Source organism: Pristiophorus japonicus, chromosome 13 (genome assembly GCF_044704955.1).
Source record: "Pristiophorus japonicus isolate sPriJap1 chromosome 13, sPriJap1.hap1, whole genome shotgun sequence".
Taxonomy (NCBI): domain Eukaryota; kingdom Metazoa; phylum Chordata; class Chondrichthyes; family Pristiophoridae; genus Pristiophorus; species Pristiophorus japonicus.
The window spans coordinates 71,340,447-71,365,871 of record NC_091989.1 but is presented as its reverse complement, the minus strand read 5'-3'; the positions used below and the strand labels follow the sequence as shown (position 1 = coordinate 71,365,871).

Genomic DNA, 25,425 nt, shown 5'->3' with positions numbered 1-25,425 from the left:
AAGGGGTATGGAGAGAAAGTAGGAATGGGGTACTGAAGTTGCATGATCATCACCAGAATGGTGGTGCAGGCTCGAAGGGCCGAATGGCCTACTCCTGCACCTATTTTCTATGTTTCTATGTTTCTGAAATGACAGCTTCACTTTCAGAACAGGCTGTTCTTGATGCAGTAACACAACGGCTATGCTACACTGGGGACTGCTGCTGGGACCAACGCCACCAGAGCGGCCTTGCACAGTGAGTTTAGCGCTGGGCTAATGTTAATTAGTCCCCGGCGCCAGTTTTTCAGTCCTGTCATGCCACCATTTTTGGCGACTGTTAGCAGCAGCCCACGGTGGCACAAGCAGCTTTTGTGGCTTTCATCCATTTCTCGGCCCTAACTATAAATGAATAAATATTAACTATTTCAAATCAAGGATAGAATATCTTTAAAATGAGGGTTGAATTATGTCTGTGTGCCCTCTTCCAATTATAATTTTTTTAAATTCAATTATTTTTACATTACAACAGTGACTACACTCCAAAAAAAGTACTTCATTGGCTGTAAAGTGCTTTGAGACGTCTGGTGGTCGTGAAAGGCGCTATATAAATGCAAGTCTTTCTTTCTTCATTCACGGGATGTGAGCATCGCTGGCAAGGGCAGCATTTATTGCCCTTGAGAAGGTGGTGGTGAGCCGTTGCAATCCGTGTGGTGAAGGTATTCCCACATTGCTAGGGAGGGAGTTCCAGAATTTTGACCCAGTGACGATGAAGGAACGGTGATATATTTTCAAGTCGGGAGGGTGTGTGACTTGGAGGGGAATGTGGAGGTGGTGGTGTTCCCATGCTCCTGCTGCCCTTGTCCTTCAAGGTGGTAGAGGTTGCAGGTTTGGGAGATTCTGTTGAAGAAGCCTGGGCGAGTTGCTGCAGTGCATCTTGTAGATGATACACACTGCAGCCATGGTGCGCCAGTGGTGGAGGGAATGAATGTTGAAGGTGGTGGATGGGGTGCCAATCAAGCGGGCTGCTTTGTTCTGCATGGTGTTGAGCTTCTTGAGTGTTGTTGGAGCTGCACTCATCCAGGCCAGTGGAGAGTATTCCACCACACTCCTGGATTGTGCCTGGTAGATGGTGGAAAGGCTTTGGGGAGTCAGGTGGTGAGACACTCGCCGCAGAATACCCAGCCTCTGACCTGCCCTTGTAGCTACATTATTTACATGGCTGGTCCAGTTAAGTTTCTGGTCAATGGTGACCCCCAAGATGTTGATGGTGGGGGAGTTGGTGATGTTAATGCTGTTGAATATCAAGAAGGGTGATTAGATACCCTCTTGTTGCCTATGGTCATTGACTCACACTAGTGTGGTGTGAATGTTATCTGCTAACTTATGAGTCCAAGCTTGAATGCTATCTAGGTCTTGCTGCATGCGGGCATGGACTGCTCCATTTATCTGAGGAGTTGCGAATGGCACTGAACACTGTGCAGTCATCAGCAAACATCCCCACTTCTGACCTTATGATGGAGGGAAGGTCATTGATGAAGCATCTCAAGATGGTTGAGCCGAGGACACTGCCCTGAGGAACTCCTGGAGATGTTTGGCCTTCAACCACCACAACCATCTTCCTTTATGCCAGGTATGACTCCAGCTAGTTTAGAGTTTTCCCCTGATTCCCAATGACTTCAGTTTTCTAGGGTTCCTTGATGTCACATTTGGTCAAATGCTGCCTTGATGTCAAGGGCAGTCACTCTCACCTCACCTCTGGAATTCAGCTCTTTTGTCCATGTTTGGACCAAGGCTGTAATGAGGTCTGGAGCCGAGTGGTCCTGACGGAACCCAAGCTGAGCATCGTGAGCAGGCTATTGGTGAGTAAGTGCCGCTTGATAACACTGTCGACGACACCTTCCATCACTTTGCTGATGATTGAGAGTAGACTGATGGGGCAGTAATTGGCTGGATTGGATTCGTCCTGCTTTTTGTGGACAGGACATACCTGGGCAGTTTTCCACTTTGCCGGATAGATGCCAGTGTTGTAGCTGCACTGGAACAGCTTGGCTACAGGTGCGGCTAGTTCTGGAGCACAAGTCTTCAGCACAACAGCCGGGATGTTTTCGGGACCCATAGCTTTTGCTGTGTCCAGTGCATTCAGCCGCTTCTTGATATCACGTGGAGTGAATCGAATTGGCTGAAGACTGGCTTCTGTGATGGCGTGGACCTCAGGAGGAGGCCGATATGGATCATCCTCTCGGCACTTCTGGCTGAAGATGATTGTGAATGCTTCAGTCTTGTCTTTTGCACTCACATGCTGGGCTCCACAATCATTGAGGATGGGGATATTCATGGAGCCTCCTCCTCCCATTAATTGTTTAATGGTCCACCACCATTCACGACTGAATGTAGCAGGACTACAGAGCTTTGATCTGATCCGTTGGTTGTGGGATTGCTTAGCCCTGTCTATAGGAAGCTGCTTCTGCTGTTAAGCATGCATGTAGTCCTGTGTTGCAGCTTCCCCAGGGTGGCACCTCATTTTTAGGTACTCCTGGTGCTGCTCCTGGCATGCTCTTCGGCACTCATTGAACCAGGATTGATCCCCTGGCTTGATGGTAATGGTAGAGTGAGGGATATGCCGAGCCATGAGGTTACAGATTGGGGTGGAATACAATTCTGCTGCTGCTGATGGCCCACAGCACCTCAAGGATGCCCAGTTTGAAGCTGTCAGATCTGCTCTGAATCTATCCCATTTAGCACGGTGGTAGTGCCACACAACACGATGGAGGGTGTCCTCAGTGTGATGATGGAACTTCGTCTCCACAAGGACTGTGCGGTGGTCACTGCTAGCAATGCTGTCATGGACGGATGCATCTGTGACAGGTAAATTGGTGAGGACGATGTCAAATAGGTTTCCCCTTGTGCTGGTTCTATCACCACCTGTCGCAGGCCCATCTGGAAGCTTTGTCTTTCGGGACTCGGCCAGCTCGGTCAGTAGTGGTGCTACCAACTCACTGTTGGTGATGGACACTGGAGTCCCCCACCCAGAGTACATTCTGTGCCCTTGCTACTCTCAGTGCTTCTTCCAAGTGGTGTTCAATATAGAGAAGTACTGATTCATCAGCTGAGGGAGGGCAGTAGGTGGTGATCAGCAGGAGGTTTCCTTGCCCATGCTTGACCAGAAGCCATGAGACTTCATGGACTCCCAGGGCCACTCCCTCCTGACTGTATACCACTGAGTCACCACCTCGGGTGGGCCTGTCCTGCCGGTGGGACAGGACATACCCAGGGATGGTGATGGAGGAGTCTGGGACATTGGTTGACAGGTATGATTCTGTGAGTATGACTATGTCAGGTTGTTGCTTGACTAGTCTGTGGGACAGTTCTCCCAAATTGGCACAAGTTCCCAGATATTGGTGAGGGTCGGCTGGGCTGGGTGTGGCTTTGTCATGTCTGAATCTGGTGCCTTGGTTGATGCATTTTCGCGACATTTGAGCAAAGCTTAGGCAAACCTGTTGCTGAAATTTCCTTCAGCACTATCATAAAAAGCTATTTTATAATTTACTAGTTATACCCACGACTTTAATTTCATTTTTTTTTTCTGAATCAATACCAGAAATTAGCAAGCACCTTCCAATGTACAAACCTCCCTCCACAAGTAGTTTATTTGTGGGAAGAAATGTATTTTCCTTTGTCCTACTTGTATTATAATTTGTCATTGTTCTGGTATTCTATCAGGTTGTCCACTTAAGCATGTCATGGCCACTAACCCCACTTCATCTGAAGACTACATTTGGTCTCGACCCTCCCTTGTGCAATGACTCGGGAGACCAACTGATTGTTTTAAGAAGCAAGACACAAATAACGGTACTAGGGGACCGAGGGTCTAGTGAGAAGGAGGAACTGAAGGATATCCTTATTAGGCGGGAAATTGTGTTAGGGAAATTGATGGGATTGAAAGCCGATAAATCTCCGGGGCCTGATAGTCTGCATCCCAAAGTACTTAAGGAAGTGGCCCTAGAAATAGTGGATGCATTGGTGATCATTTTCTCACAGTCTATCGACTCTGGATCAGTTCCTATGGACTGGAGGGTAGCTAATGTAATACCACTTTTTAAAAAAGGACGGAGAGAGAAAACAGGTAATTATAGACTGGTTATCCTGACATCAGTTGTGGGGAAAATGTTGGAATCAATCATTAAGGATGAAATAGCAGCACATTTGGAAAGCAGTGGCAGGATCAGTCCAAGTCAGCATGGATTTATGAAAGGGCAATCATACTTGATGAATCTTCTGGAATTTTTTGAAGATGTAACTAGCAGAGTGGACAAGGGAGAACCAGTAAATGTGGTATATTTGAACTCAAAAGGCTTTTGACAACGTCCCGCACAAGAGATTGGTGTACAAAATCAAAGCGCATGGTATTGGGAGTAACGTACTGACGTGGATAGAGAACTGGTTGGCAGACAAGAAGCAGAGTGTAGGGATAAACGGGTCCTTTTCAGAATGGCAAGCAGTGACTCGTGGAGTGCCGCAGGGCTCAGTGCTGGGACCCCAGCTCTTTACAATATACATTAACGATTTAAATGAAGGAATTGAGTGTAATATCTCCAAGTTTGCAGATGACACTAAACTGGGTGGCGGTGTGAGCTGTGAGGAGGATGCTAAGAGGCTGCAGGGTGATTTGGACAGGTTAGGAGAATGGGCAAATGCATGGCAGATGCAGTATAATGTGGATAAATGTGAGGTTATCCATTTTGGGGGCAAAAACATGAGGGCAGAATATTATTTGAATGGCGGCAGATTAGGAAAAGGGGAGGTGCAACGAGACCTGGGTATCATGGTTCATCAGTCAATGAAAGTTGGCATGCAGGTACAGCAGGCGGTGAAGAAGGCAAATGGCATGTTGGCTTCTTAGCTAGGGGATTTGAGTATAGGAGCAGGGAGGTCTTGCTGCAGCTGTACAGGGCCTTGGTGAGGACTCACATGGAATATTGTGTTCAGTTTTGGTCTCCTAATCTGAGAAAGGACGTTCTTGCTATTGAGGGAGTGTAGCGAAGGTTCACCAGACTGATTCCAGGGATGGCTGGACTGTCATATGAGGAGAGACTAGATCAACTGGGCCTTTATTCACTGGAGTTTAGAAGAATAAGAGGGGATCTCATAGAAACGTATAAGATTCTGACGGGACTGGACAGGTTAGATGCGGGAAGAATGTTGGGGAAGTCCAGAACCAGGGGACATAGTCTTAGGATAAGGGGTAGGCCATTTAGGACTGAGATGAGGAGAAACTTCTTCACTCAGAGAATTGTTAACCTGTGGAATTCCCTGCCGCAGAGAGTTGTTAATGCCAGTTCATTGGATATATTCAAGAGGGAGTTAGATATGACCCTTACGGCTAAGGGGATCAAGGGGTATGGAGAGAAAGCAGGAAAGGGTTATTGAGGGAGTGATCAGCCATGATCTTATTGAATGGCGGTGCAGGCTCGAAAGGCCGAATGACCTACTCCTGCACTTATTTTCTATGTTTCTATGTTTCTAATCCTCCTTCCCAAGAACTCCACTTCAGGCGCCAGGAAAACGCACTTCGAGCATTTTAACCTGAGCCCCACGCGGTTGAGTCGACTAAGAACCTCCTCCAGGTTCTGCAGATGCTCGACTGTGTTCCAAACTGTGACCAAGATGTCATCCTGGAAGACCACAGTGTGCGGGACTGACTTCAGTAAACTTTCCATGTTTCTCTGGAATATCGCTGCCACTGATCGGATTCCAAATGAGCATCTGTTATAAACAAAAAGACCTTTGTGCGTGTTGATGCAGGTGAGGGCCTTCGATAATTCCTCCAGTTCCTGCGTCATGTAGGCTGAAGTCAGATCCAACTTCGTGAACGTCTTTCTTCCCGCCAGCGTTGAAAAGAGGTCGTCGGCCTTTGGTGGTGGGTATTGGTCCTGCAGGGAGAAACGATTGATAGTTACTTTGTAATTGCCACAGATTCTGACGGTGCTGTCTCCCTTGAGGACTGGGACAATAGGACTGGCCCACTCGCTGAACTCGATCGGTGAAATGATGCCCTCTCGTTGCAGCCGGTCTAGCTCAATCTCTATCCTTTCTCTCATCATGTACGGTACTGCTCTTGCCTTGTGATGGATGGGTTGTGCCCCCGGAATTAGGTGGATCTGCACTTTTGTTCCTTGGAATTTCCCAATGCCTGGTTCGAACAGCGAAGGAAATTTATTTAAGACCTGGGCACACGAAGTGTTGTCAGCGGGTGATAGCGCTCGAACGTCATCCCAGTTCCAGTGTATCTTTCCCAGCCAGCTCCTGCCGAGCAGTGTGGGACCATCGCCCGGTACCACCCAGAGTGGTAGCTTGTGCACCGCTCCACCGTAGGAGACCTTTAAGGTAGCAGTACCGATTACAGGAATCAGTTATTTCATGTGAGTTCTTAGTTTCGTGCGAACTGGAGTTAAGACTGGCCTTGAGGCCTTGTTGCACCACAATATTTCGAAAGTCTTTTTGCCCATGGTGGACTGGCTCGGGCCTGTGTCCAGCTCCATTGACACCGGGAGTCCATTTAGTTCAACATTCAGCATTATTGGGGGACAATTCATGGTGAATGTGTGCACCCCATGTACCTCTGCCTCCTTGGTCTGAGGCCCTGGTTCGTCGTGATCCTCCATGGATCTGTCCTCCTCAGCAACATAGTGGTTTGCAGGTTTAACAGGCTTTGGAGCTTGCCTGCACACTCGTTGGAGGTGTCCCATTGTTCCACAGCCCTTGCAAACGTACTCTTTGAATCGGCATGAATGGAAACGATGATCACCCCCGCAGCGCCAACAAGGTGTTAATGGCCTAGAATTCATCACCCTTGCTGATGGACTCTGAGACATCTGCGGTCGTGCAACTGCAGGTATGTGTGACCTGCCCTGTACATTGCGATTCAAAAACAACATCACTTTGTTCACAGTACTTGTTGCAGCACTTGTGTGCTGAGAGATTTGCTTCGTATTGTCACTGGTGGCAAAGAATGCCCGGGTTATCGCTATGGCCTTACTCAAGGTTGGGGTCTCTACAGTCAAAAGTTTGCGAAGTATGGTTTCATGGCCAATGCCAAGTACAAAAAAGTCTCTGAGCATGTGCTCCAATTCGCAATGTCCTGCAAGGCGTCTTAGCTCGGCGACATAACTCGCTACTTCCTGGCCTTCAGAACTTTTGTGGGTGTAGAACCGGTACCTCGCCATCAGAACGCTTTCCTTTGGGTTCAAATGCTCTCAGACCAGTGTGCACAAATCGTGGTATGATTTCTCCGTGCGTTTCGCTGGAGTGAGTAGATTCTTCATGAGGCCAAACGTTGGTGCCCCACAGACGGTGAGGAGGTTCGCCCTTCGTTTGGCAGCGCTGTCTTCCTCATCTAGCTCATTGGCCACGAAGTATTGGTCGAGTCGCTCCACAAAAGTTTCCCAATCATCTCCCTCGAGAATTTCTCCAGGATGCCCACTGTTCTCTGCATCTTTGGTTTGGCTATCTGTATCTCGTCACCAGTTGTTGTGTATGGAGAAAGAGTCAGACTGAACATTGTGAGCTCAAAGTAAAGTGTGACCGTAGTCTTTTATTGCAGGTCTCCAGAGTACCTCTCCAACCTGTGAAGCCTCCTTAAATACCTGTGCTCCCAAGGGATTATGGGATCGCTTGGGACTCCAAAGGATGAGCCCTCTGGTGGCTCTACAGAGTAAATACAAGTCCACATATACAACACCATTCCCTTTTAAATGATTTCCAATCCCTACCTCAATAGCCACATATGGTGAAGCATCCCATGGTCTAATAGTTCTCAAATCAAGAACCTTTCTCCTCCCTTTCCCCTTGTTCCTTCCAGTGAGAATTCTTGTTTTCCATTCTCTAGTTCCCCATTCGTTCGCCAGTGGAAACAATCTTCCACCCACAGTAAGGTCCACAGGTTTCACTCTTGTTGCTGGCTTCTCCTCTCTCACTGCTGCTCCCACTCATCATGTCAGAAGGAGTTCCCGACCCCATCCCCCAGTCTCCCTCTCTCACTAAACCTCATTCGCATCCATATCACTCAATGTAATATAATTACGACATCACAAACACATAGACTACATGATGGCTCTACAGGGGCGTGTCAAGTGACCTTGTCACATGATCCTTTTATTATATACAGCATTAATTTCATTACCACATTAGTGCACTAGGGGGAGTTCTATATTACACTTCCCCGTCCTTGATGAAGGAGTAATCATAACAAAATAATCATTATACATAACTTGCATGGTTATACACAACAAAAGATATGAACTTATTTTGCCATATCTACACATCAAACTTAACCACGAGTTTTCTGTTTCGAAGAGGATACCTTCACTCTTGAACAGAACTTTCTAAACATGGTGTCGAACTTAGACTCATTCTAGGTATAGCCGAGGAGAATTTTTCTCCAAGGGCTGACCTTGATCTACATTTGGAGACTCTACAACTTCAGACTGTTTGTCTGCCTGACTCGGACTCCAACTTAAATTCTGAAATTCCCTTGGACTTGTTTCTAATACATCTGATGTAGGATTTGCTACCGGTACTTTACTTGTAACAAGACTATCTGAGTCATCAGAAGTAATCAAATCATTCCAACTTTCAACTCCTTCCAGATCTGTAGACAAAATATGATCAATGTGAACAAACCTAATCTTTCCATGATCAAACATCTTGACCAAATATGTGCGAGGACCACATATCTTCACTACTATTCCTGGTAACCACTTTAACCATTTATGGTTTTGAGTCTTCACTCTCAACTTCTGATTTAATTTCATACTTCTCGCTCTTACTCTATCTCTATCATGATTCTCTTTCTGTCTTAATTGTTTCTCTTCGACTGACTGTGCTAAGTTTGGCTTTAACAACGAAAACTTGGTTCGTAGCTGTCATTTGAGAAACAACTCTGCTGGTGTTCTACCAGTAGCTGTATGAGGAGTATTACGATAAGTGATCAGAAAATTTGCTAGTTTGTGGTCCAACAACAACTGCCATTTCTTTGGATTTGTATCCAACATTTGCTTGATGAGAGCACGTTTTACATTTTGCGCTCTGCTACACCATTTGAAGCAGGGTAGTACAGTGGAACCTTGGTATGTTTCACGCCATTTCTGCCTGTGAACTGTGCAAATTCTTCTGAACAAAATTGCGACCCATTATCAGACACAATTTCTTCTGGGAGACCATATGAAGAAAACAATCTTCGCAAATTGTCTAGTGCTTTACTTGTTATTTTCCACATCGGAAACATCCCTACCCACTTTGAATGGCTATCAATCAAAATGAACAATTGTTGTCCTTCTAGTTCAGCAAAATCTATATGTAACCTTTGCCACACCCTGGGAGGCCATTTCCTTGGCTATAATGGTACTGATGGTGGTTTCTTGCTTACCAATTGACATGTCGTACACTGACTGATGATGTACTCTATATCTTTACCTAAACCTGGCCACCATAAGGAACTGTGTGCAAAACTCTTGGTCAAGCACATTCCCAGGTGTTGGTCATGAAGATCTCCGAATAATTTGGACCTGAACTTATTTGGGATAATTACTCTTGCACTCCACATGATACAATCTTTATCCACTGACAATCCATTCCTACGAACAAAGTATGGATGAATATCTTCCTCTGATACCTGCTTTGGCCAGCCATTTGTTATGTAATCATACACCTTTGACATAACTGGGTCATGGTTAGTTGCTCTACCAATCTCTTCAGCTGTGACTGGCAGCTCATCAATCTATGAGAAATAGAACACTTCTTCCCTGTTGGGTGTAACTTGTAATGGGGATAGCAACCTGGACATAGCATCAGCATTAATATCTGACTTAGGTACAACAACAATGGGTGTAGCCAAATTACTTAGATCTACCTTAGAGATAATGTTCTCAGTTTCTAGTCTTTTGAGTTCTTGCTTAACTTTCTCCTTGTGCAGTGGCTTGCAGTAAACTGATCTAGTGTCCTTCTGTACTCTCCTTGAAGCCTTGGATTGGACTACCTGTTTCATGGAACACCTTCGGATACTGCTGGATGACATCATCCTTTGATGCAAATCTCGTTTCAACACAAATAATCTCATTCCAATCCAACTTCAGTGATCCCCACCAATTTCTACCTATTAAGGCACTACTAAGAGAGGCAAGCTCTGAAACGGATTCTTCTTTTTCACTGGTACGGTGATACTTCCTACGACAGGGATTTGCTCTCCAGTTCTATCTTTGATTTCTCCATCGAAAAATCACTCAACTTGTTGCGATATAGCGATTCCAGTACTATGCTTATGGGTGCACCAGTGTCGATTTCCATGAATATCCTGGCTCCTGAAACGTCTACTTGGATGACGATACTTCGCAAATCGCTGTTAGATACCCTTGTGCTCCTAATGACGTTTATCTCCAGAACCTCCTCATCCTGTTGCTTCTCTTCAATGCTATGTAGTGTCTGGTGATTTCAACTTATAGCATTGAACATCGGTTTATTCTTCAGTCGGCATGCCTTAGCAAGGTGCCCTGTTTTCTTGCAGAAGAAACACTCTGCCTTCACATGTGGACAGCTTTGAGCGAGGTGTTGTCCCAGTCACCAATAGCACGACTTCAATGCACAGTTACTTTGGCCAGTTGCTGAGGCCTTGGGATCCAACTGCCTTTTACTTCTAATCTGTAGATGATTCACCTCGGTTGTCTGATGACTGGAAATGGTGCAAAATTCTCAGGAATATTGGTCAGCCATATGCATTGACATAGCTGTCTGACAAGTTAAATCAAAAGTCAAGTTAGGGATTGTCAACAACTTTCTTCTCATTGCTTCATTTTTCATCCCACAAACAAAGCGGTTACACAATGCTCGGTCCTGAAAGTTTCCAAAATGACAGTGAATGGATCGTTTTTTTAAAGCTACAATGTAGTCACTGATACTCTCGTTATTTAACTGATCTCTTGTTCCAAATCGATAACTTTCAGCAATTTCTCGGGGCTCAGGACTGTAATGCTATTGGTTAGAATCTCCGTCAGTGACGTATCCTTTAGCTTAATGGGAACAAGGACATTTTTCAAGATTTCTTACACCTTGGGCCCTGCCTCAGTCAGGAAAATAGCCCATTTTCTTTCTAACACCACCCGGTTACGGTTTTCATCATCGGGGAATTCGATGATACTATTTGCTATTTTAAAACATTTCTAGCCACTCCACATATGCTCTGAAAGTCTCTCGGTCATGATGGAATTCACTCAAGTTCCCTATTATTCCCATAGCTGTGGCTATCTGGATTCTGGCAATTCAGCAAAGTGTGCTGGTAATTTACCCTGGATGTTTAGCTGTTCTGCAAAACAAAGAACCTCTCAAAGTCTCCTGTGGATAGGCAGGAACATCCACCAACAAAAGTTTCAGCTAGGGAATCCAAGAATCCGATCCTTCGCAATATCTTCTTTACAACGTCACAAACACACACACAAGGTGGCTCTACAGGAACTTGTCTTGTGACCTTGTCACATGATCCTTTTATTATATACAGCATTAGGTGCATTACCACAGTAGACCACTAGGTGGAGCAGTAGTCCACTAGGGGAGCTCTATACCACACTCACCAAACCTTATCTCCATCCCCCAGTCTCCCTCTCCTCCTTGATCTCTATCCCCCCTCTCTCTCTTCCCTTGACACCAAGTTCCCAGTCTCTCTCCCTCTCTCCACAGACCCCCAACCCAGTCTCTCTCTCTCTCTCTTGTTCTCAATGGACTACCATTCTCTCTCCCTCCTCCGACACCCCATCTGCCAGTCTCCCTCTCTCTCTCACCCCCCCCACCCCCATCCCCGACCCCCATTCCCCAGTCTTGCACTCACAACATCACCAATGCTCTATTCCCCCTCTCTTCCCCACCCCAACCCCCATTCTCCACCCCAACCCCCACCCCCAAACTCCAGTCTCCCTCTCTCCCTGACTCCCCCTACCGCCCCATCTCCTGATCCCCATTCTCCAGTCTCACACTCACAACATCTTCAAGGCTCCATTCCCCCTCTCTTCCCAACCCCCATCCCCATTCCCCAATATCCCTCTCTCTCCCATGACTCCTGAGCTCCCCAACTCCCAATTTTTCCATCAGACTGGTGATGGGCTGGGGGGTGGGGGCAGGGGTGATGTTGCAGAGCTGGAGGCTTCTCTATGATGGGACCAGGGGTGAGGGTGGGGGACAGTGTGCTACTTCACGGCGGGAAATTTAAAGCTCAAAGAGCTCCCGAGCTGCTAGTGGGAGAACCTTGTTCCCATTCCAGGAGACTCCCTGGGCAATCCCGGAGGGTTGGCAACCCTGGTATCAAAGAATGTGGATCAAAAGCGGGAAAGCAGTAGTTTGAGGTACAGATCCGCTCTGAGCTAACAGAATGGCGGAACAGGCTCGACGGGCTGAATGGACCCTTCCTGTTCCTAATGTTGGAATTTGAACAATAACTCAATGCGTGAAGCACTTTGAGATGTTTCGATGTGATGACCACTGTTTGATACCAGGATAGCACTCCACGAACTTGAGCACAAAAAAGTGCTGAGAGAGCGCTGCACTGTCGGAGGTGCCATCTTTCGGATGAGACGTTAAACCGAGGCCCCATCTGCTCTCTCAAGTGGACGTAAAAGATCCCATGGCACTATTTTGAAGAAGAGCAAGGGAGTTCTCCCCGGTGTCCTGGCCAATATTTATCCCCCTATCAACATAACAAAAACAGATGATCTGGTCATTATCACATTGCTGTTTGTGGGAGCTTGCTGTGCATAAATTGGCTGCCATGCTTCCCACATTACAACAGTGACTACACTCCAAAAGTACTTCATTGGCTGTAAAGTGCTTTGAGACGTCCGATGGTCGTGAAAGGCGCTATATAAATGCAAGTCTTTCTTTCCATGATTAATACGCAGAGCAACAATATCATCCTTTTTGAATGCCGGATTCAATCTAATCAACTGTAGAAATTTAACAGGGCTGGCTGATTGTGCTGAATCTTATGTTATATTTCATACACATTATTTCAGTAAGTAAAAAATTATTAACTGCATTATTCAGCGTTGGAAAAAAAAAACATTTCCATCATTCTGCTGTGAATGAAACAGGACCAGGACTAGGTTAGAAAGTTTAAAGGAAAGTCGAGTAGGTAAAAGAAGCTCAGGTTGCGGTTCTTGTTCTTGAATTTTGATAAAAGATGCTGGAGTTATTCTAAATGCGATGTTACTGTAACTAGGGCCAGATGTCGAGGTAGTGATCTGGTGACATCTACCAGTTGCCATATATTGGATAAATTATCTGCTGAAGGACATTTGGTGTTGTGAGAAGCCCTTGGGGCTTTTGAAAACGGAAGGATTGTGTGTGTCGGCAGTGTTTTCTTTGCCCGGTTGAAGGAAGCGGGGATATGATCAGAGCTGTGTGGGGACTGGCTGGGAGGAAAAAGGGGAGTGTCAGCCCCGAATGACATTCCTCCACTCACTTCCGCGTTGCTACTCTAACTCTCCCTTTCCTTTCGGTGTGTGTTTGTTTGAAGTTTGTTTGTTGTTCGGATTGAGCTCGGGGTGTGTGGGAGACCCAGAGAGTGGCGAAGCTTGGCGCTTTAACCCCACCACCATCTCCTGCTTGACCTGAGCCCATTGTCTCTCCCCCCGGACTGCCCACTGGACCATGAGAAGATGGAGAAAATGTCCAGCTTCCTCCACATTGGGGACATCGTGTCCCTCTACGCCGAAGGAACTGTCAATGGTTTCATCAGCACCCTGGGGTGAGTGCAACTTCTCAGGGTTTAAACTAAAACTGACAACTTTGGGGGGAAAAAGTTTGAGATCTTAAGTTCAACCGTTGGACTGGGTTTAAACGTTTGGTTACATGTGTGCTGGGTTTAAAAGTGTGGTTACTGGTGTACTGTGCCCAGAAGGAAAGCGCCCTTTGCCTCTTTAAGAGTGTGGCAAAAGTCGGAAGTGTGTTCAACAAAAAACTTGGCAAAGGGTCCTCTCCTAATGAGGTGATACTGTATTGTTGAGGCTGTTTCCTAAGGTATGTTTAAATCCTTGTTAAAACAAGCAGTCAGCATTCTCCAGACTGAAGTGTATTAACCTTGGGGGCGGGTTGAAGAAGCAAATTTGGCCCCTTAATCTCTCAATCACCCTCTGACTGAGCGCAAACTGCCTCTCCACAAAAGGCCAATTAATCAGAAACATGTCACAGTCGTTTTGAAAGCGGAAATCTCACAGGCAGCAGTTGGTGGGCTGTGTGTATGGTGGGTAGTTCTGCACACAAATATTACTTCGACTTATTTGCTCAGTGGTTAATTTTTTGGGGGTTTAAAAAAAAGTTCGTTTCCCCTGTTTTGTAACTCTGTACCCTTTAACTGGGGCAGGCCTTGATTATGGACTTGCCTATTTTACTGCAGTGACTTTTGCTTTTTTTGCTGCGGGAAGGGAGAGGAGGGGGAACTGTTGTGAGGCTTGTTTCCGAAGCTGAGCAGCCTCCACACACCATGAGAAATGGACCCTTCGGAAAGCATAGCTTTGCACATTGGGGGAAGTGAAAAACGTTTTGGGCTAGGCTGAACAACTTGACAAGGCCCCAAATCCTCTCACCAGCTCTGGCTTGCGTATAAATGGCACGATTCAAATGGCAATAAAAGAAAGACTTGCATTTCTGTAGCGCCTTTTACCACCTTGGAATATCCCAAAGCGCTTTAAGCCAATGAAGTACTTTTGAAGTGCAGTCACTGTTATAATATAGACAGCCAATTTGTGCACAGCAAGGTCCCACAAACTGCAATGTGACAATGGCCAGTTAATCTGTCTCAGTGATGTTGATTGAGGGATAAATATTGGCTCCAGGACACCGTGGATAACTCCCCTGCTCTTCTTCGAGAAACAGTGCCATGAGATCTTTTACATCCACCTGAGAGCAGACGGGGGCCTCTGTTCAGCACCTCATCCAAAAGGCGCCATCTCCGACATTGCAGCACTCCCTCGGTACTGCACTGGAGTGTCTGGATTATGTGATCAAGTCTCTGGAGTGGGGCCTGAACCCTGAATCCATGACCTTCTATCTCAGCCACTGAGCTGCAATGGGACTGAAGCAAGATGAGCAAAGTCAATTCCTCTCTCCACCTGACCTAGTTGGCGATCTTCTGTGGGTATCCCAAAGGGCCAAGGCACAATAAGGAATGAACTGTCACAGCCTCATCAAGTTGTTACAGATGTTTGAATGACTGCGTGTAGAATCACTGTTGTATCCAGATGGGGCAAAGTGGGTTCATCCTGTATTAATACTGTCCTCATAGGCCGTCCCTCGGAGTCGAGGAAGACTTGCTTCCACTCTTAAAATGAATTCTTAGGTGGCTGAACAATCCAATATGAGAACCACAGCCCCTGTCATAGGTGGGACAGATAGTCATTGAGGGTAAGGGTGGGTGGGACAGGTTTGCCGCACGCTCCTTCCGCTGCCTGCGCTTGGTTTCTGCATACTCTTGGCGATGAGACTCGAGGTGCTCAGCGCCCTCCCGGATGCGCTTCCTCCACTTAGGGCAATCTTTGGCCAGGGACTCCCAGGTGTCAGTGGGGATGTTGCACTTTATCAGGGAGGCTTTGAGGGTGTCCCTGTAACATTTCCTTTGCCCATCTTTTGGGTGGATTGCCGTGAAGGAGTTCCAAGTAGAGCGCTTGCTTTGGGTGTACTACTGTACTACTAAACCTAAATGCAGATGAAACAACAACAACTTGTATTTATATAGTGTCTTTAATGTAGTGAAACGTCCCAAGGCGCTTCACAGGAGCGTTATGAAATAAAGATTTTGATATCGAGCCGCATAAGGTGAAATTAGCGCAGGTGACCAAAAGCTTGGTCAAAGAGGTAGATTTTAAGGAGCGCCTTGAAGGAGGAAAGAGAGGCGGAGAGGTTTAGGCAGGGAGTTCCAGAGCTTGGAGCAACAGAAGGCAAGGCCAGATTATAAAGTACACGAACATTGTAATAGTGCTATTTTGCAAAATAAAACTGAATGACAGCAATCAAAAAGCAATGTTGCAAGCACTCAGCTGGTCAGGCAGCATCTGTGGAAAGAGTAAGGCAAGGTTAATGCCACAGGTTGATGAACTGTTCTGATGAAGGGTCGTCAACCTGAAACGTTAACTCTGATCCTGTCTCCGCAGAGGCTGCCTGACCCGCTGAATCAGATTGCTAGTATCCGCACTATTTTGCTTTCTGTTTAACAGCCAGTTTGGTTCATTTATAATGGGGAAGCAGGGACTCGTGTATCTGGAGTGTGCACAGCCAGTGATTCCTGAATTGTGGTGTGGAAATTTTCAGCAGTTTTGTTTTGAATCTGGCCGCCCCGAATCCTTGGTTGAAGTTATCAGTTTTATACTGTTCCTGTTTCTTCAGTTATCCATGGGCTGGAAGTGATGGGCAGCATTTGCGCTCTACAATATCAAAAATTACGGGGTTTTGTTCAGTGCATGAGTATTTCCCGAAACGTAACCAATACTGGTCAGAGCTGGCGTCTACAGCACTCCCATCCTTGCCCACTGACAATCCCCCCTCCCCCCACACCCCCCCCCCAGCCACCGGGCTCAACAGCACCTGCGACACCTCCCCGTCCTCTCCGCACACCCAGCCTCCAAAGCACACCCTCTCTCCAGCTCCACAGCACTCACTCCTCCCTCCCTCTCCCCCCGCCCCTTCCAGCCCCAGATTTAGACAGGCTGGCTAAAGAAAGAAAGAACTTGCATTTCTATAGCGCCTTCCCCTACCTCTGGAATTCCCAAAGGGCTTCCCAGTCAATGAAGTACTTTTGAAGTTGCGTCACCGCAGTAATGTAGGGAGTAAAACTTCCAGCCAATCAGCGCACAGCAAGCTCCCACAGACAGCAATGTGATAATGACCAGATGATCTGTTTCTGGTGTTGGTTGAGGGATAAATATTGGCTGGGTCATCGGGGAGAACTCCCCGGCCCTTCAAATAGGCCCATGGGATCGCCTCGGATATGGTTATGAGTTTGGCTATGGAGCACCTAATTGAATGACGGGATCAGGCTCAAGGGACTGAATGGCCTCCTCCTGTTCCTATGCTCAGGAAGAAAAGTATCAGTAGTGAGCGCAGATCCTAGCCTTTAGCCCTGTTGTCCTTCATCCTTCTGCCTTCATCCTAACTGCTTGGGGCGTCTTTCTCTGTTCGAGCACATTTCCTAACAGTAAGGTTGGGTTGCATGTTTACCTCTCTGATCGAGGGTGGAGTGACTCCCTCCCCAGTGAATGTTGATTCTGTAAGATGATCACATGTGACAGCTCTATTATGAAAGGAATTGCACGGGGAAAATCAGTCGCATTTAGAAAGTTTGCAACAAATCGCAAGCTCTTACAAGTGATAAGCTTATCGCGAACTCTGTTGTTTCAAGGAGTGATGTATGTCTACTCGTGGGAGCGCAGCACAAAGGCTCCTGCCCAGGCTGGCATTGCCAATTGTTGCAGTTGATTTAAAAGCTCAGTCAGGCCAAAACATCCTGTAATGTATTTGCTTCATGGGTTCTGTACTGAAGAATTCATAGCAACTATTAAGAACTAGTTGGTTTATTAGCAAAGGTTTAACAATCACACTACACATTACCAGTTCATCCACCAGGCTCACAACCACCTGTCTCATCGTGGATCCCCCGAACCCAACTGGCTGGGGTTTTATTGAGTCTTGTGAACATCGCGTGACTGACTAAGCCACTCTCAGTTCTACAACTATTTTAAGTTGAACCTATAAATCAAGTGCACGTTTATTAAAGGGGCACTAAAACTGACAAATAAACAAATTAAACTTTAACATTAAATGGATCAAATTAAAATTTGGTTGCCGGGGGTGATGATGTACTCCAGTCCTTCAGGCACCCACCTCTCGCGGAATGCCGTGAGCGTACCGGTGGACACCGCGTGCTCCATCTCCAGGGACACCCTGGCTCGGATGTAACCACGGAAGAGAGGCAGGCAGTCGGGCTGAACGATCCTCTCGACCGCCCGCTGCCTGGACCGGCTGATGGTCCCCTTGGCCGTGCCCAGGAGCAGTCCTATGCGGAGGCCCTCGGACCTACCCTCCGCACAGGGTGCCCAAAGATCAGGAGTGTGGGACTGAAGTGTAACCAGAGTTTGAGAAGCAGCCCTTCAAATAATGGAACAGGGGCTGCAACCTCGCACACTCAATAAAAACATAGAACATGGACTCTTCCAGACCGCAGAAATAGCAGGCGGCCTGGGAGCCCGTACAACTCTTTTGGAGTAAACAAATAAACATTAAATCATGCCTCCCGATCTGGGGGACACTCCAAACAATTCCCACGCCCCTTTTTTTTTTTTTTGTATTTTTGTCGTTTATTTTGTGGGGTTTGTTTGGGCTCTAAAACCATAATTTACAAGTGCCCCCTGTAAAAGGGGAGGGGGACACTAAAACCGGTATTTAAAACAAATTAAACTTTAAAACATATAAAATCAAATTAAAATTTGGTTGCCGGGGGTGATGATGCACTCCAGTCCCTCTGGGGCCCACCTCTCGCGGAAGGCCGCGAGCGTACCGATGGACACCGCGTGCTCCATCTCCAGGGACACCCTGGCCCGGATGTACGCGCGGAAGAGAGGCAGGCAGTCAGGCTGAACGACCCCCTCGACTGCCCGCTGCCTGGACCGGCTGATGGCACCCTTGGCCGTGCCCAGGAGCAGTCCTACGAGGAGGCCCTCGGACCTACCCGCTCCCCTCCGCACAGGGTGCCCAAAGATCAGAAGTGTGGGACTGAAGTGTAACCAGAGTTTGAGAAGCAGCCCCTTTAAATAATGGAACAGGGGCTGCAACCTCGCACACTCCATAAAAACATAGAACATGGACTCTTCCAGACCGCAGAAATTGCAGGCGGCCTGGGAGCCCGTACAACTCTTTTAAAGGAGACAAATAAACATTAGGTCAAGTGACCCCCGATCTGGGGGACACTCCAAACATTTTCAAGGCCCTTTTTTTGTGTTTTTTTGGTATTTTTCTTGTTTTTTTGGGCACTAAAATCAAAATTTTTTTCCAAGTGCCCTCTATAAAAGGGGAGGGGGACACTAAAAACACCGGCAATTAAAACAAATTAAACTTTAAAACATAAAATCAAATTAAAATTTGGTTGCCGGGGGTGATGATGCACTCCAGTCCCTCTGGCGCCCATCTCTCTTGGAAGGCCGCGAGCGTACCGGTGGACACCGCGTGCTCCATCTCCAGGGACACCCTGGCCCGGATGTACGCGCGGAAGAGAGGCAGGCAGTCAGGCTGAACGACCGGCTGATGGCACCCTTGGCCAGGCCCAGGAGCAGTCCTACGAGGAGGCCCTTGGACCTACCCGTTCCCCTCCGCACAGGGTGCCCAAAGATCAGGAGTGTGGGACTGAAGCGCAACCAGAGTTTGAGAAGCAGCCCCTTTAAATACTGGAACAGGGGCTGCAACCTTGCACACTCCTTAAAAACATAGAACACGGACTCTTCCAGACCGCAGAAATTGCAGGCGGCCTGGGAGCCCGTACAAACCTGTGAGCGTACTCACAGGTGCATACATTACACACACTACGAAATCAAAATTTCAACAGTGTAATGCAGTAGAGCCCTGAAGTCTTGGAGAATCCGCAGTGTGTAAGGAAGTCGGTCCACAACCTGTAGCTCTTGTGTTGTGCTCAGTCTTCAGGTACCAATTTCAGATTTACAGTGAGGCTCTTTATATAAAAAAAATATATAGCGGGGTCAAAGTTCCCCCTCTGCTGCAGACCCCACCAGAGTATGAGCAGTAGGTGGGGCAGGGGCGATGCCCACATCAATAAGGGCACATCTTTGGCGCCTGCTTAAGGTGGGTGAGAGAGGATGATGAAGCTTTGCATCGTGGCCTGGCAATGTCCGTGTCAGACCCGGATATAGAGGTTCAGGACCCGGGTCTTCATCGAGAGGTGGGCACCGGAGGGACTGGAGTGCATCATCACCCCCAGCAACCACATTTTAATTTGATCCATTAACGCCCAAAGTTTATTTTGTCGGTTTTAGTGCCCCCTCTAACCAGGGGGCATTCGATCTGCGGTTCAGCTTTAAAATGGTTGTGGAGCTGCTGTGGGAGAGCTGTGAGCCTGCTGGAAGGAAGTGCAGCTGCTGCCTGCCTGCCTGCAACCGGAGTCCCCAGGAGAGGAGGAAGGGGCCGACTGTTTCAACACCTTGAGAGGGAGGAGGAGAGCAAGAGCTGCAATCCCAGCCCGTGACTCCAGCCTGGAGGCCGCTTTGGGCCGCACTTCCGCAGCTCATGAATCGCAGATGCTGGGATCCTTCTGGTATCCCGGTCGCTCGGTGCAGGAGAGGCACGAGCGAGGGATATTCCGACAGGTCCTGATCTCCTCTTGGTGTCAGGTGGTCAATATCGGGCTGGAGGAAGCAAGCGACCAGGCTCCTGCCCCCGCAGCGGGAAACTCCTTGGGCAGGTTTCTGATACGGAGATTCACTTCAATCCCCCGGCCCCCCTCGCTGATTCTACGCGGGATCTCCGCTCCAGTTCCCAAGGAAATTCGGACCACCTGGAAAAAGTACAATCAACTGTTCAGGTGGGCAGAACAGTGGCAAATGGAATTTAATCCGGAGAAGTGTGTGAGGGAATGCATTTGGGGAGGGCTAACAAGGAAAGGGAATACACATTAAATGGTAGGACACTGAGAAGTGTAGAGGAACAAAGGGACCTGGGAGTGCATGTCCACAGATCCCTGAAGGTAGCAGGCCAGGTGGATAACGTGGTTAAGAAGGCATACGGAATACTTGCCTTTATTAGCCGAGGCATAGAATATAAGAGCAGGTGGGTTATGTTTGAACAGTATAAAACACTAGTTAGGCCACAGCTAGAGTATTGCATGCTGTTCTGGTCACCGCATTACAGGAAGGACGTGATTGCACTGGAGAGGGTACAGAGGAGATTTACAAGGATGTTGCCGGAAGTGGAGAATCTTAGCTATGAGGAAAGATTGGATAGGCTGGGTTTGTTTTCCTTGGAACAGAGGAGGCTGAGGGGAGATCTCATTTGAGGTGTATAAAATTATGAGGGACCTAGATATAGTGGATAGGAAGGACCTAGTTCCCTTAGCAGAGAGGTCAATAACCAGGGGTCCTAAATTTAAAGTAATTAGTAGAAGGTTTAGAGGGGATTTGAGGGGAAATTTCTTCACCCAGAGGGTTGTGGGGGTCTGGAACTCACTGCCTGAAAGGGTGGTCAAGGCAGAAACCCTCACCACATGTAAAAAGTGCTTGGATGTGCACTTGAAGTGCCGTAACCTACAGGGCTACGGACCTAGAGCTGGAAAGTGGGGTTAGGTAGGGTAGCCTCTTGTTGGCCGGTGGACATGTTGGGCTGAAATTGCCTCCTTCCATGCTGTAAATTTCTATGATTCTATGATAAAAAGACTTTTGGGGGGGGCGGCGGCGGCAGGCGGAAATTGCCCACCGACCAGAAAGTTAATAGACTCACCGATTCCTTGGGTCTGTCTCTGCCCCAATCTGTGGGACAGAGATTGGGCCGATATTCGCCTGTTTAGTGTTTATTTCTGTGGGGGTGGTGTTGAGGGGCGGAAGTGCCGTTGGAGCGGGAGCAGCCGTCACTCTGGGTCATCGGTACCATGCGGATGTGCCGCATCATGCTGACGCCGCTCAGCGTCTCTCCCCTTCAGGTAAAGGGGCCGGCCGCTGCAAACTGCACTGGGTTTAGTTTGGCCCACTGGGCCACCAGGGAGGGTTTCAGCTGGGCCAGCGGTCCAGTACCCGAAGGGGGGGGGGTGGGGTGCCAGGCTGCCTGTTGGCGGCCCGGCCGAACCCGTGGCTGCCATTGTCGGGTCGGCCGTCAATTAAAGTAAGATGGCGGCCGCGGCGGAGCGCTCTCCCCTTTAAGGGCGGACACGCCGCCCAGCCACACGCAGCTTCCTGCCGGGGAGAGCTGTCGGGTGCCATGCCACTCCCGCGGGGCAAGTTCCCACAAGGGTGGGAATGGAGTCGTTGCTGGTCGGTAATAGAGATAAGGAGGGGGCAATTTTTGCCCCTTGGGGCACAATGCTCATTTTCATTAATATTCTGGCAGATGTAAAGCCCATTCCCGTACTGATTTCTGCAGAAACGTTTGTCATTTTTGGTCCAATATATTTCTAATTTCCCCATGGAATGGGTGACTTTGAAAAGATCAATTTGCCTCCCATTATTCCTGATTGGACTTCACTCTTGGTGAGTTCAGTTTAGGCTGCTCCCATTTTCCACCCTCCATATACTTGAGCTCATCCAAAACTCTTCTGCCCCCTGTCCTAACTTGCACCAAGTCCTGCTCACCCATCACCCCTGTGCCCGTTGACGTACATCGGCTCCTGGTTGAGCAATGCCTCAATTTTTAAAAGTCTCATCCTTGTGTTCAAACCCCTCCATGTCCTCGTCCCTCCCTATCTCTGTAACCTCATCAAGCCCTACAACCCTCCGCGATATCTGCACTCCTCCAATTCTGGAGCACATAAATCTAGGCTGACACTCCAGTGCAGTGCTGAGGGAGTGATGCACTGTCGGAGATGCCGTCTTTTGGATGAGATGTTAAACCGAGGCCCCGTCTGCTCTCTCAAGTTGACGTAAAAGATCCCATGGCACTATTTCGAAGAAAAGCAGGGAAGTTATCCCCAGTGTCCTGGCCAATATTTATCCCTCAATCAGCATAACAAAACAGATTATCTGGCCATTATCACATTGCTGTTTGTGGGAGCTTGCTGTGAGCAAATTGGCTGCCACGTTTCCCATATTACAACAGTGACTACACTCCAGAAGAATGTCATTGGCTGTAAAGCATTTTGAGGTGGTCGTGAAAGGCGCTATATAAATGCACGGCTTTCTTTCGGTTTAACGTCTCATCTGAAAGGTGGCAGCTCCGTGAGTGAGATATCAACTGAGCCACGGCTGAGGTCCACATTCCTTTGTAATTGCAGCCCTAATAGCAGAGTGTGACTGCTATTGCTCCCTAAAGCAATGTGGGAGGGAGGGTGACCTTAATGATACTGAAGGATACTTTAGGACATTGTGTATTTAAGCAGGATGTGTTGTATTTTTATCTTTGTGTTTACTAAGGAGGACACCTATCAATATTAGCACAGCATCTGGCCTGATTTCAATACCGTACTACAATCTGAGGTGCTAAAATTCAGGCATGGAGCCATATAGGAGGGCAGTAGTGATACCCGCCCTCCTGTATGGCTCAGAGATGTGGACCATATACCATAGGCACCTCAAAGCACTGGAGAAATACCACCAGTGGTGTCTCTGCAAGATCCTGCAAATCCACTGGGAGGATAGACTAACATCAGTGTTCTCGCTCAGGCCAGCATCGAAGCACTGACCACACTCGACCAGCTCTGTTGGGCAGGCCACATCGTCCGCATGCCTGACACGAGACTCCCACAGCAAGCGCTCTACTCGGAACTCCTACATAGCAAGCGAGCCCCAGGTGGGCAGAGGAAACCTTTCAAGGATACCCTCAAAGCCACCTTGATTAAGTGCAACATCCCCACCGACACCTGGGAGTCCCTGGCCCAAGACTGCCCTAAGTGGAGGAAGAGCATCCGGGAGAGCGCTGAGCACCTCGAGTCTCATTGCCGAGAGCATGCAGATACCAAGCGCAGACAACGGAAGGAGAGTGCGGCAAACCAGACTCCATACCCACTAATTCCCATATTGGACTGTTCAGCCACCTGAGAACTCACTTTTAGAGTGGAAGCAAGTCTTCCTCGATTTCAAGGGACTGCCTATGATGATGATAAATTCAGGAAAGGTCTCTTTTAAAAATAATTATATAGTGGCACCAGGCCATTTAGTCTAGTTCACATAAATTGTAAGGACTGAGGTAGAATGAGAAGAGCGGACACATTAAGTAATGTTCTGAAACAAATGTGTGTGTGGCTGATCCATGCTTTTGTTAAACTGCAGACTCTTGACTATTCCTGGCCAGCCTCCCATCTTCTATCCTCCGTAAAATTGCATTTTCCCAAACCTCTGCTGCCCGTTTCCTAACTCGCACCAAGTCCCGTTCACCCATCAGCCCTGTGCTCGCTGACCCACATCGGCTCCCGGTCAGGCAATGCCTCAATTTTAGAATTCTCATTCTCGTCTTCATGGCCTCGCCCCTCCATATCTCTGTAGTCTCCTCCAGCCCTGCGACCCTCAGATCTTTGCGCTACTCCAATTGTGGCCACTTGTGGATAACCCACTCCTTTCACTCCACCATCGGTGGCCATACCTTCAGCTGCCTGGGCCCCAAGCTCTGGAACTCCCTCCCTAAACCTCTCCGCCTCGCTACCTCTCTCTCCTTCTTTAAGACGCCCCTAACAACCTACCTCTTTGACCGAGCTTTTGGTCATCAGACCTAATATCTAGTTCTGTGCTCGTTGTCACTTTGAGTCTGATCACACTCCTGCGACCCTCCTTGGGATGTTTTACTATGTTAAAGGCACTATATAAATGCAAGGTGTTGTGTAGTACTGACCTTTATGGGTTCCCAGTCTGTCTGCAGCTAAGCAACATTGCAATTGAGCAAATACATTCTAATATCTATTATTAGAAAATTTGTGTAATAATGCTCTTGTTTTGTATAGAAAACTGCAGGATGCTATGACTCATTTAATATAAAGCACGGTTAGATCTGACTGTTCAGAAAGTGTTGAATGATAAACAGTTTTAACCAACTGCCTCATTTTTAAATTAGATTCAATTAACAATTTAATTGATCATGCACCATGCAGGAAGAAACTACTGCATATTTATAGAATAGAATGATATGACACAGAAGGAGGCCCTTCTGCCCATCCTGTTTGTGCTGGCTCTTTGAAAGAGCTATCAAATTAGTCCCACTGCCCCGCTCATTCCCCATAGCCCTGCAAATGTCTCCTTTTCAAGTACAGTACATATCAAATTCCTTTCGGAAAGTTACTATTGAATTTGTTTCCTCCACCCTTTTCAGGCAGTGCATTCCAGTTCATCACAACTCACTGCGTAAAAAGAAATTCTTATCTCCCCCTCTGGGTCTTTAAAAGTTATCTTAAATCTTAAATCTCCTGGTTACTGACCCTCTTGCCAGCAGAAATAGTTTCTCCATATCTACTTTATCAAAACCCCTTTATTTCATTTAAAATGTCTCATTTATTAACTGTCCGCATTGTCAGATTATTTAAATTATCAGCAACTGAAGTGACCCTCAGCAGGAACGAGCCAGTATGTCATAGATTAAGATTATGCAAATTGGCAGCCAAGTGGTATTTCTTGACCCAGAACTCGCTATTTCCTTTTATATTAAAGGCCTCGGTTAACCCTTGCCACTGGACCAAGACCTGGCTCTGTCAAGACCGTGTGGTGGCTGGTGTGCAATGGCCACCAC

At 47.6% G+C, this 25,425-nt stretch overlaps 1 protein-coding gene across 3 annotated transcripts in view; it reads left to right on the top strand.

Moving 5' to 3' along the window:
• Window positions 1-25,425, top strand: part of itpr2 (inositol 1,4,5-trisphosphate receptor, type 2) — a 404,634-nt gene that overhangs the window by 48,393 nt on the left and 330,816 nt on the right. For 2 of the 3 annotated variants that reach the window (XM_070897634.1, XM_070897633.1), the window contains exon 1: window positions 13,525-13,762. The exons of the other annotated variant lie outside the window; for it this stretch is intronic. In XM_070897634.1, coding sequence (XP_070753735.1) covers window positions 13,674-13,762 — 89 coding nt within the window. In that variant the 5' untranslated portion in view covers window positions 13,525-13,673. Of the gene's footprint in view, window positions 1-13,524; window positions 13,763-25,425 lie in introns of those variants that run through there. 3 annotated transcript variants of the gene reach the window in all.